The following is a 13,416-nucleotide window of genomic DNA, read 5'->3' as shown; positions in this document are numbered from 1 at the left end:
CTGCCATTAACTACAATGCATTTCAATGCAGTACATGTCCCAGAGTCCTGCAACGGCTGCCACAGCATGTTATATCTTTGAAAAATGTTCTCCTGATTTCACTTTAGTTAAAGAGAAATATGGAACCACTGGGAGAACTAGAGGGTGATTACAAGACTCCCCTTCCAAAATCTTGAGTCCCAGACTTTCACCCGATAAAGTGTTTTCTGAAATAACTTGATCTCTTTTGCTAAAATAACCCAGAACCTTTTGGACAGAGATAAAATCCTTCAGTTGATGAGGAGGCCATTACAGTTACTCTGTTCACAGTCAGTTCCTAAAGAATTTGAGGCTCTTTATTACAGTAACTTGCCTCTTGTACTGTAATATTAAAATAGGAGGTTTTGGCTCCTTCCTTCTTGCTTCTTCAGAACATTTACAACCACCCGGTCTGCCATTTTCTAATTGCACAGCTAGGCCAGGATTTAGTTGACATCAGCTCCATTGAAACCACTTTTTTCTCATGCCAATACTTCTCTACAAATGCCAGCATATCACACACACATACTCTCAGAGGTGGAATTATGCAAACCAGTGCATATTTATTTTAAAAAAATTAGGTGCCAGGGATCAAGGTATTTCACACAGGCCCACTGCAGCTGTAAAAAAATAAACACGTTGCTTTAAACTGCAGGTTCAAGCCCAGGTTTTACATTTTTGTAAAGATATACAAAATAGTTAAATGCTCCACAAATACTTTTTGCAGAAAAATACACACACTGCTCCACTATGTGGTGGAATCTCAGAATTCTGTGCCAGCGTTTACAAATAAGTGTTGTGTCGATAAACAGCAACCACTGGCACAAATTAAGCATTGATGCAAACTGACCCAATTCTCAAACCTGGTAGGGAATGTTGATTAAATTATTCCCCCATGAGAGGCTTCATTGCCAAGTGGATGAGCTTTTGTCTGTCGATTCTCTAGTATTTTTATCAGGAGGACTAAGGGAGGCTGAGCAATTTCCTTCAATAATTAAACAACCAGAAAATAGTTTAAGATCAGGTAAAAGAAAATAATGCATATTAACTTGAGCAAGATTGTCAGAAGCAAAGAAACAAATAAGGATGAGACCTTTTTCATGCATTAGCAAATTAACCCATTGCCTTATTCTCAAAGCTTCTGTTTGTTTCAGAAAATAAGATATGTCCAGTTTGCCCCTGTCATCAGTCGATAAGTCATGCATTCATGCTGGGTCAGATTCTTCAGGAAGTTGGTAAATTGTAGAAAAATCAGCAATGAATATTAGAACATTGGAATAATGCGAGCTCCATTGGAGACAATTGAGTGCTCAGGCCTTATAATGGCTGGTAAAAGCCTGGAACGTCAACATTCCAATGTTCTTTGTTCACAGCAATAGTTGTGAACAAAGGCCTTATTGCTGCATGAGGACTTTGTATTTTTTATTAGAACATTCTGCCCTCTAGTGTCAGAAAATTTACCCGTTTCCTCGAGAAGAACAACATTCTGGACCCATCTCAATCCAGATTCTGCAGCAACCACAGCACGAAACTGCCCTAATCAACGCCACCGACGACATCAGAACCATACTGAACAATGGCGAAACTGCGGCCCTCATCCTCCTGGACCTCTCAGCCGTTTTTGACACCGTCTTCCAGCACACCCTATGCACATGCCTCAGTGACTCAGGAATCAGCGACAGAGCCCTGGACTGGATCACCTCCTTTCTCACCAGCAGAACTCAGAGAGTCCGCCTCCCTCCATTCTACTCTGAAGCCACCAAAATCATCTGCAGCGTACTCCAGGGTTCGTCCCTCAGGCCAACCCTCTTCAACGTCTACATGGCTCCGCTCGCCAACAACGCCCAATCACACAACCGCAACATCATTTCATACGCCAGTTATATCCAGCTGATCCTCTCCCTCATCAAGGACACCGCCAAGACCAACCTCCACGAAGGAATGAAGGCCATCACCGAAAGGATGAAGAACAACTGAATTCCGACAAGACTGAGGTCCTTATCTTCGGCTCCTCCCCCTCCACATGGGACGACTACTGGTGGCCTGCCACTCTGGGAAATGCACTGATACCCACCGACCACGCACGCAACCTGGGATACATCCCGGACTCTTCACTATCTATGACCCAGCAAGTCATTGCCATCTCCTCCTCCTGCTTCAACACCCTCCGCATGCTTCGGAAGATCTACAAATGGATCCCCACTGAAACCAGAAGAAGAGTCACCCAAGCTCTCGTAAGCAGCAAACTGGACTACGGCAATGCCTTCTACGCAGGAACAATGGCCAAACTCCAGAAAAGACTGCAACACATCCAGAACGCCTCCACACGCCTCATCCTGGACATCCTCCACCACTGCCACATCACAGCCCATCTGAGAGACCTACATTGGCTCCCGTCAATGAGAGAATCACCTTCAAACTCCTTACCCACGCTCACAAGGCACTGCACAACACCGGACCAGAATACCTCAACAGACAGCTCTCCTTCTACACCCCGGCGCAACAGTTTCACTCCGCTGACCTTGCCCTCGCTACCGTCCCACGCATCTGCAGAACAACCACCGGTGGCAGATCATTCTTGCACATCGCCGCCAAGACGTGGAACACTCTTCCCACCCACCTGCGTCAGACCAAGGACCTCCTTACCTTCAGGAGACATCTCAAGACATGGCTGTTCGAGCAGTAGCAGCCTCTCCCCCCTCAGCGCCCTAAGACCCTCACGGGTGAGTAGTGCGCTTTACAAATTCCCTGATTGATTGATTGAATGTTCTAATAGTCTCATAGCCCTTCATAGCTGGGCTATACCGGCAATTGAAGTCCAGCTACCTTGTAACACTGGGGCAGGCCTTTAATGGCCGGTATAGCCCACTACGTCGGGCTCTAAGGCTATTATAAATTATGACCTAGGTGTCTGTATCTAAATTCTATAGTCCCCTGCCATTAAGGTTTAGATAGTTTGCCTACCACCACCTCAAACACTTTAAACCCACCCCTCTTCAAATCCAAAGTCACTGCACTCTCTTTCTAACTTTCCTCTTTGCCGTAAATATAGAATCCAGAAGAAAGCACAATGGACCAGATGTAAAAAGCATTTTTCTGATCGTAACGGCTTAAATCACACAAGTGGGCAGTTTGCACCCAGGAAAATTATTTTTCTAATGTACAGAATGCAAAATGTGATTCGGTAACTGGTTACCGAATTGGAACTTGTATTTGAAATTTGGTATTTGAAAGGGGCGTACTTTGGGCACCCATTTCAAATACCATGTTGGTATGGCTCATATTACTGTTTTGCAACCAAATTTCAGTCAAAAAACAGTAAGACTTTATTACCATTTTAAAAGTGGTGGTAACCCATTCATAAATGGGAAGGACTCCCCTTGAGACCTTTGAGAATGTTGAAGAAATATTTTTTAAGTGCAGGCAATGATCCCACAGGCCTCTGCCTACTCTTAAAAATTTTAATTTCAAAGTTATCTTTTAAACACATTCCATTTTCCTTTAAGGAAAACAGGCTGCATTTAAAAAAAAAAAAAAAAAAAAAGGTTTGCTACATTAAAAAGCAATCACAGACGTGGAGGTCTGCTGACCTCAGCAGGCCACATTCGCTGTGATGGCTGTGATTCCTAATGGGTCGCAAATTGTCGCCCACATTATTAATATTCATGGGTAGGTCGATCTGCAGTGTACTAGGAATCACTATTTGAGAATAAAGCATTTCATACATTAGGATCACCGATTTCCTAATTGCGATTTGGAGTTAATCGCAATTAGGAAATCGGTCTTCCTAATGTTAGTACATCTGGCCCTTAATCTATTTTCCCAAACACATCCTTAAACCAAATTTCATAGATGAGTAACATATCCCACTCATTTTGGACTAAAAGCTGGAGAATGCCCAGGTGGAGGGCCGCTGATGACCTAACATTCACACGCGCAAGCCACACCTGGTTTCAGCTGATTCTTTACTGCGACTGCTGCATTCGTGGTCCTGCAACCTGGACTAACCTCCCATGATAAATGATAGAAACAAACAGCTGCTAACTATTGGGATGAAACAATATCTGTTGTCTTGCAGGTTTTCCCCAGTAATGTAGTAACTGGAGTGCTGTGCCAATCTTAAGTCATCGATATTTGTATCACATTATTTTTTAAAGAAACGAGAGGCTTTAGGAAACAGTACTACTTGCCTTTTTGTAAAAAATATATTTTAGTTTGGGCATCGTAAAGAGGTGACCGTAGAATGCTCTTTTCCAGTGTCCTGGTGAGTCACAAACAGTCAATCCCCCACATCCTCCATTTCAGCAACTTCCTAATTTTGATTCTCAAAACCACTGATCTCATTGGAAAGTTTTGCACTTCTGTATTTTGTTGCAAATAGTGTTCCACGTCCTGAAACCTATCTCCTTTTGTGTTGCAGTGGGAGCCGTCTCCTCCGAGCAAGGTGAGTGTGTTCTCTTCCTGGTATCTTGAGCGCTCCTTCCTGCCCCCTCCCTCCTTCACACTTCACTTCCGGTCTGCCTCGCTTTCATTTCCTCCTGCTGCTCTCTTCTTTCTTTCCCCTCCACCGCTTATCGAAGTCTGCTTTAATTGCAGTCGTGTGTCTTTTTCTTCTTCGTGCTACACTCCCTATCTTTCCACTCACATCTTCTCAAACTGTCGTGATTGGACTGAATGAGTATTTGACAAAACCTTCTCCTGTGAAGTTTGAAAGGTGGGGTGAAATGTATTTCCACTTTCCCTTGGGAGGCAGAAATGTTATCTCATGTTAACAATACATGTGCTCCAGAGAAATTAATATGTTGCACGTTTTGACTTTTTGTGACTATCTCACATCTCTCCCTGGAGTTATGGACAGCAAAGGGTCTGGCTGAAACTAGACACCATGAGTAACAGTGCTGTGACTGACTGAGATACTAATGTATTGTTATACCAGTAGTTGGAAGCTTAGCACTCAGAACCAGCAGAGTTAGGGGGTCATTTAAAGTTCAACCGACCAGCTGCCCAATGTTTAGGAAACAAAGGCACTGCCTGAGCAGCAGTCCCCCCACTCAACTTAGAGTGGCAGCTGACCTGTTTCCCCAAAAGCAACTCCCATCTCCACCGCGGGAGCTGCTTTGGGGGTTAAATTCAAGGCCGGTGGGTCTGCTATGCCTTGGCGACATCGCAGCCCTGTTGGCATTTTTTTCCCAAGAGACTCCTCCAAATATAGAGTTCCCTCTGCAGATATTTCTGGACGTCTTCTGTGAGGGACTGTCATTATTTGCATGGTGGTCCCGAACAGGAAAGGCCCCAGTGACAATGCTGCCATTTACAATGGTGTTGGCTCTGCCTAGAGTTTACTCAAGGGCTGGTCAACTGTCTTAAAAAGCACGTTCCAATGACTTCTAATTGAGATGGAGGAACTGTGAGGACAGTAAATCTGTCAATTTCTAGCAACATTTCCGGTTTTAGTACTTCTGTAAATAACATCATAATAATTGTTTACAGGAAGGTTGCTTAACCCACCACTCAGTCATCCATTGACGGCTCTCTCTGACTTGTTATCGCTGAGGCAAACAAGCATGCTCAAAAGCGCACACTCTTAAGTGGACTTTTTATGGCATGATGTCTGAGGGTGGGGAGATCCTGGTATATAGACTGGCCAGAGATGTGTGTTGGGGACTCTACATTAGGATGTGCTAAAGGGGCTGAAGGTTGAGGTGTAAACTACATGAGGTCCACAAGCCCCATGCATTTCACTCAGATTCGTTGCTGTCCAAAAATTCAGGAATGCTGAAAAATAAATCCAGAAAATGCATTCTATAATTTCTTTAGTTTTCTTACGTTTTCATGACAGAGTTTGCATTTTTCCTGGAATAATGCAAAGTTATTCCTGCAAAGTTTCACACACCTTTCATCTGGACAGCCTCTGCATGTAACTCAGCCTTGCCCACTAAGGTCTTTGAAACAGATGAAGACAACCCTTTCAATTGCTTAGGCTGTCCTTCTGAAATCTAATAGTCCCCAGGGTTTGAATCCATAACTTCTGCTGATAACTATGACCCCTCCGCACTTCTCAGAGGTGCAATGTTCTCTTATGTCCCACAGAGGCTGTTTTTTCCATCTGAACAAGCTACTGATAGTTCCAGTCTTATCATTAGGAAGTGTGGACGGTTTTGCTGTATCTGCATCTAAAGGCTGAGCAGTAAACCTTACTGTTTTGTCATGGCAACGAGAGCCATCAGGTGAAGGGCTTCATCTGTCCAGGGACAGGGGAAGAGTCATTTACTTTGCACACTGGTACACTCAAATGCTTTCAGTTCTCCAATAAATCAGTCAATCAGGATTTGTAAATTGCAGGTAATCACCCAACAGGGTAGCCAGGCACTTGTAGATCTGGGAGGCTCATTCAAACTGTCAGGTCTTGAGGCCCCTTCAGAATTCCATAAGTGAGATCATGGTCCGGAGTTACGTGGGGAGGCTGCACAAAAAAGGTGGGAAAAAGCAAGGAGGAAGCAGTGAAAACGAGGGAAAAGCAAGGAAAAGACACACAGAAAAACTGGGAAAAGCAAGGACAAGGCACACAACAAACAGCAAAAAAAGCAGGGGAAAAGCAGTGAAAATGAGGGAAAAAGCAAGGAGAAGGCAAGCAAAAAACAAAGGAAAAAAGTAAGGAGAAAACAGTAAAAATGAGGGAAAAGCAAGGGGAAGGCAAGCAAAAAACAAGGGAAAAAAGCAAGGAGAAAGCAGTGAAAATGCTCAAAGCAAGAAGGTACACAAAAAACAGGAAAAAAGCAAGGAGAAAGCAGTGAGAATGAGGGAAATGCAAGGAGAAAGCACTTGAAAATGGAGGGAAAAAGCAAGGTGAGGTCAGGAGCAAGAGCAGAGCAGCAAGGGAGAACAGCGCCTGGGACCTAGCGCCCTTCTGACTGACTCCAGTCACAGCCCCAAGGGTAATACTCTCTGCTGCTGCATTCTGTGACAGCCAAGTGGCTCAATTTCTAAAAGATGCTGGAACATTTGTACCTGCTCCTTCCACAGCTCCCAGGCTTTTAAGGACGGTTTGCATGCTCAAGGGCTTTCTCCAGTCAGGACCCTTACAAGGTCCAGCACTGTCTTCTCTTTACTGACAGCACATTCTCCCACACAGCATGGAATACCTCATCAGCCTTTAATTCTCCTCCGTTTTTATTCTGTGTACTAGTCATTGATATGTGACATTTCCAGACATAAACTCTGCAAAATTTTGCCCTCAGCCATCCCATATTTACAATAAGTCTTGTCTCAGGATTTGTTGTACAAAATAGCATACAAGTACAAATAGCAAAAATCAAGATTCACCCCTTTGGAGTAGGGTGTAACTGGTGTCTACTACAAATGGGAGCAGAGACGAATGTCAGAGGGAGAAGTGTGTCAAAGGCTTCTTCCAAATCAGTATCTACCTGAAACAATCATGTCAAAAGCCAGGCCTCGGCTTTGGCCGTTTTTGTGGTCATCTGTTGATGACCCTGTACAATTGCCAACTACTTAGATAAATGGTCGGTGATTGAAAGGGAAATTGGAATAAACTTTATCGCATATTCCTGAGCAACGTTGTGAAAGTTAATTTTAAAACGAAACAGCCTTATCCATAGAAAATTGTCATTTCACCTTTACATTGAAAACACCATTTTTTAATACTCAGCATTTACCACTCGTATACATTATTAGGTATGTATTTAAAAGGCCAGATGAATGATGCATTTTTCTAGTCGCAAATGGCACATCTGGCCGTTTGCAACCAGAAAAAGGCTTTTTGCGATGTACCAAAGGCAAAATGCGACTCGGTTACTTGTTACCAAATGACATTTAGCTTTTGCAATTCGGTATTAGGAAGGGGCGTGTTTAGGGCACCCCTTCCTAATACCGAATCGCACTGGTATGTATGAATGTTTTGCGACTGGAACGCGGTCGCAAAACGTTCATGCTTTACTGACTTCAAGAAGGAGGTGGTAACCCAGTCACAAATGGAAAGGGGTCCCGAAGGGATCCCTTCCCCTTTGTAAAGAGGAGCGCCAATTTTTTTAAAGAGCAGACAGTGGTCCCACAGACCACTGCCTACTCTTAAAAAATGAAATGAAAACTTTTTATTTTTGTCTTTGTAGTGTATTCCCTTTTCCTTTAAGCCCTTCGTTGCCAGGACTTTTCCCCTCCTGTGGTGATCCTTTTTTGGCTATTTGGGTCAGTTGCGCTTAGGCCTTCATAACTTTTTGTCCCCATAAGCTATCCACACCAAATGTGCCTCCTTTTTTTCCATCATCCTAGGGATTCCAAAGGTACCCAGACTTTGTGCGTTTCCCTAGAGGAGACACAGAAATTGGCCAAAATACAGCTAGAATTTCGTTTTTTACAAAACAAATAGGAAAGAAGGGCTGCAGAAAAAAGCATGTGTTTTTTCCCCTGAAAATGGCATCAACAAAGGGTTTGCGGTGCTAAAATCACCATCTTCCCCGCTTTCAGGAACAGGCAGACTTGAATCAGAAAACCAGAAATGCTTGAGAAACCAATGCTGGATCCCGGACAGCTAAACATTTCTGAAAAGTAGACAACATTCTGAATTCAGCAAGGAGTCATTTGTGTAGATCCTTCAAGGTTTTCCTACAGAAAGTAACAGCTAAAATAAAAACATAATGAAATTGAGGTGAAAAAGAGCCATTTCTGTCCACGTTTTCTTCTATAACTTTTTTTCAGCTATGGCAGATTTTTTTAAAGCAATATACTGTTGCGCCTGCTGGACTCTTCTGGTTGTGGGGATATATAGGGCTTGTAGGTTCATCAAGAACCCTAGGTACCCAGAGCCAATAAATGAGCTGCACCTTGCAATGGATTTTCATTGTATACGTGGTATACAGCACTTTATTGGGTGAAATATAAAGAGTGAAAAATAAATATCAAGGAAACCTTTGTATTTCTAAAATGGGCACAAGATAAGGTGTTTAGAAGCAGTGGTTATTTGCACATCTCTGAATTCCGGGGTCCCCATACTAGCATGTGAATTACAGGGCATTTCTCAAATATATGTCTTTTTTTACACACTGTCTTACATTAGGAAGGAAAAATGTAGAGAAAGACAAGGGGCAATATCACTTGTTCTTCTATTCTGTGTTCCCCCAAGTCTTCCTATAAAAATGGTACCTCACTTGTGTGGGTAGGCCTAGTGTCCGCGACAGGAACCGCAGCATGGACACATCACATTTTTTCATAAAAATCTGAAGTGTTTTTTGGAAAGTGCCTACCTGTGGATTTTGGCCTCTAGCTCAGTCGGCACCTAGGGAAACCTACCAAACCTGTACATTTTCAAAAACTAGACACCTAGGGGAATGCAGGATGGGGTAACTTATGGGGCTTTTACCAGGTCCTGTTAACCAGAATCCTTTGCAAACTTCAAAATGTGGCAAAAAAACACTTTTCCTTCACATTTTGGTGCTGCAAAGTTCTGGAATCTGAGAGGAGCCACAAACTTCCTTCAACCCAGCATTTCCCCAAGTCTCCCAATAAAAATGGTACATCACTTGTGTGGGTAGGCCTAGTGTCCATGACAGGAAATGCCCCAAAACACAACATTGACACATCACATTTTACCAAAGAAAACTGACCTGTTTTTTGCAAAGTGCCTAGCTGTGGATTTTGGCTTCTAGCTCAGCACGGAACCTAGGGAAACTTAGCAAACCTATACATATTTGAAAACTAGACACCTAGGGGAATTCAGAATGGGGTGACTTGTGGGGCTCTAAGCAGGTTCTGTTAACCAGAATCCTTTGCAACCCTTGGCAAGAAAACACTTTTCTTTACATTTCGGTGATGGAAATTCCTGGAATCTGAGAGGAGCCACAAATTTCCCCCAAGTCTCTCGATAAAAATGGTACCTCACATGTGTTGGTAGGCCTAGTGCCCACGACAGGTAACTCCCCAAAACGCAACATGGACACATCAAATGTTTACATTGAAAACTGATGTGCTTATTGCAAAGTGCCTAGCTGTGAATTTTGGCCTCCAGCTCATCCGGAATCTAGGAAAACCTAGTAAACCTGAACATTTCTGAAAACTAGATACCAAGGGGAACCCAGGATGGAGTTACTTGTGGCACTCTCACCAGGTTCTGTTACCCAAAATCCTTAGAAAACCTCAAAATTTGGCAAATGTTTCCCTCACATTTCGGTGCTGGAAAGTTCTGGAACCACAAAATTCCTTCTACCCAGCATTCCCCAATTTTCCCGATACAAGTTTTACCTCACTTGTGTGGGTAGGCCTAGTGCGCGCGACAGGAAATGCCCCAAAACACTACGTGGGCAGATCAAAATTATCAATTACAGAACTACCTGTTTTTGCAGGAGGGGGCATTTGCATTTTTGGTCCTGGGCTCAGCAGCCATCTAGGGAAACCTACCAAACCCAGACATTTCTGAAAACTAGACACCCAAAGGAGTCCATGGAGGTGTGACTTACGTGGATCCCCCAGTGTTTTCTTACCCAGAATCCTCAGCAAATCTCCAATTTAGCTAAATAAAATCACATTTTCCTCACAATTCTGTGTGGGATCACCGCACCGGAACAAATGTCCTACCACCCAATGTTCGCCACAGTTCCCCGATAGAAATGATACCTCACTTGTGAAGGTGGGCCAAGTGCCTGTGACAGGGAAGAGCCAAAAACATGTCGAAATTGAGGGAGAACCAAAGCGGGTCCAAAAGGGCAGTTTGAAAGAAAAACGTTTTTAGGCTGACAAGTGGGGCAGCATTTCTATCAGTATAGATATGCCTATGCTACGTTGAAGGAATTTTGTGGATTCCTGCAGAATCCGGAAGGTTCCATCACAAAAATGTGGGAAAAATGTGTGATTTCAAGCAAAGTTGGAGGTTTGCAGGGCATTGTGGGTAAGAAAATGTTGCAGGGTGCATGTGAAGCACACCACTCTGGACTCATTCAGATATTTAGTTTTCAGATGTGTCTAGGTCTCGTAGATTTTTCTACATGACAGCGTCCCAAAGTCCAAAAAGTGCAGCCCTCACAATTCCAAGTGGGACAAATATGAGAGTTAGACAAGCTCTCATGACCCAAATTTAAAACCAAAACCCAAAGTAAATTGGGTAATTGCCCCATCTGCCCACTGGTGGGCAGAACAACTTTGTCCCCATTTATTTGGGGTGGGGATATGGCCATACCCCCACACTCTTTTAAAAAAAAAACTCTTCCCTGGTATCTAGTGGTCTTTCTGCCCCCTCCCCCCCCCCCCTTGGGGGCAGATGTGCCTTGCAAAAAGAGGCCGATCTGTCCCCCAGGGGGGCAGAAATGGGCAACGGTAATGTGCCCCCATGGGGAGGGACCTTTGCCCAAGGGCTGCCCCCCCAAGCAAAACACACACACACCAATCCCTGGTGTCTAGTATGTGCCCTTGGGGGCAGATTGGCCTAATACAAAATAGGCTGATCTGCCCCTAAGGTAGGCAGAAATGGCCTAAAATAAAATTGCCCCCGGGGAGAGACCCTTGCCTAAGGGGGTCGCTCCTCATCTGTAAAAAATAACAAAAAAATGAAAATCCCTGGTGCCTAGTGGTTTCTGTGGCCTGAAACTGCATTGTGTGATTAGTGCACAAGTATTGTCTAATGTGTTCTGCTACTTGGGGACAATGTGGCAGTAAAGGTTTATCTGGTGTGCCAGCCAGGTGGCAAGTGTTTAGCCAACTAGATGGCCTTGAGCATTGTTTTGCACAGGTTTGAGTCTGGAGTTGTGTCTGTGCTTCTCTACACGTAGATGTCATGCTGACTGGAACCTGTTGGTTGTATATTCGACCTTTGTTAGACAGGCAGTGGCGTCTCAGACATACAGATCACACAGCAGTCATTTGGTTAGTCAATATGTGAATGGAATTCATTAATAATTATTGGACAAGTAGGTCACATAGTAATCACAGCAGAATGACCCCGGCACACAGAATGGTATAATCACAGTTCAAATTGAGGACAAGTGTCCCTGGTGTTCAGGTTCCGGACGTGGGTAATAAATCTGAAGAGTCCTCAGTTGGTGATACAAGTGTCTTTATTTGTAGGCCCAATTTGCCACAGATTTACGTAGTCATCCAAGAACAGCCAACACGTGTTTCGTCACACAAGTGACTTTTTCAAGGCTGGGCCAGTTGGCCAGGAAGGTAAGTAGTGGGTGGAACCAATGGTGTTGTACGTGAGTAGTAAGGAGTTGAATGGTTGGCAGTAGGTAAAAGCCGATCCAGTAAACGAAGGTAAGCAAAAAAGGCCTTGATAAGCCTCAGTTGGGGACCCTCACATGTTGTGGGTTAGATTGACAAGGCGATGTCGTAGCTGTAGGGATTTAGCACCAATGTTTAATTTTCACTGATTCTCTTATTACTTGTGTTGTTACTCAACGGAAGTGCGGCTGCTCTCACCCTAACTACCCTCACATAGTAATCAGTTGCCTGAGCCTGAGGCTCCTTCTCTCTGCAAGTTCTTCATTTTCATCTTCGTCCAGATGCCTGAGCCTTGAGAGAGGCAGGTAGTACAAAAAGCACGACAGGCGAGTACCAGTAATTGAACGCCAAGGGCGTTTCTGAAGTCTCAGTGAATGGTAGCTCAGTCAGAAAATCTTTGCTCGGCTTTGGATAAAACCATAAAAGATAGACAAAATCACATTATGATATTAAAGAACGGCCCAGGTATACAAACAAGAGCAATCTGAAAAGGACAATAAAACTCTGTTTGATCTCCTATTCGCCTCAGTGAATTGAAGGGAAACAAGAACTGAGTAGGTAGGGGAGGTAGGGATCTGGGAAGGTAGAAAAAGTAAGAAGGAACAGTGGGTGACGAAAAAACGGGCGGACAGCAGAGGAAGAAGATACACGGGATCATAGCGAAGGGGACATTTTAACACCAGAAGTTTGTCTTCCAGGCATAGTAGGCCGGGATGTGTGCCTGTAAAAACAAATAGAAGGCCTAGTAGTATGGGATAATGCAGAGGACAAAAGAGGGAGTTCTGTTAGTGTGCGGTCTCTCTGGATTCTCCCAGTGATAGCTGGGTGGCCAACTAGATTAGGAATTCTTCTGGACCGACATTTAGAGACCAAGAATGTCCTCTGCAAATTTGCTAAACATATATCTTGAGACAAAACACATTCTTTTTTAGTTTAATGTAATATTTGTGCCATTCTTAAATTTTTCCGTGTACCAGGCAGGACTTGGCAGAACCTAATATGAAAAGAGTTCTGATTCCCAGTAATCCCTAGCTGCGGCTCATACATACACACATGACTAAATGTTGGATGAGCACAAAAGTTAGCATGAAGGCTGTTGGTGAATGATGCTGGAGGATTGGGATAAAAGACGAAGAATAAGAAGTGTTTGACTAGAGAATGGAGTTGAGGTGGGAG

General features: G+C 43.8%; 1 protein-coding gene across 1 annotated transcript in view; it reads left to right on the top strand.

Annotated features, from left to right (window-relative positions):
* The window catches only part of HCST (hematopoietic cell signal transducer), a 71,778-nt gene that overhangs the window by 35,303 nt on the left and 23,059 nt on the right, over positions 1–13,416 (top strand). Inside the window, exon 2 of the mRNA XM_069201118.1 lies at positions 4,439–4,462. Within this exon, the coding sequence (XP_069057219.1) occupies positions 4,439–4,462 (24 nt within the window). The remainder of the gene's footprint in view (positions 1–4,438; positions 4,463–13,416) is intronic.

This window comes from Pleurodeles waltl, chromosome 7 (assembly GCF_031143425.1).
Source record: "Pleurodeles waltl isolate 20211129_DDA chromosome 7, aPleWal1.hap1.20221129, whole genome shotgun sequence".
Taxonomy (NCBI): Eukaryota; Metazoa; Chordata; class Amphibia; order Caudata; family Salamandridae; genus Pleurodeles; species Pleurodeles waltl.
This window is presented reverse-complemented; position numbering and strand designations above follow the sequence as displayed.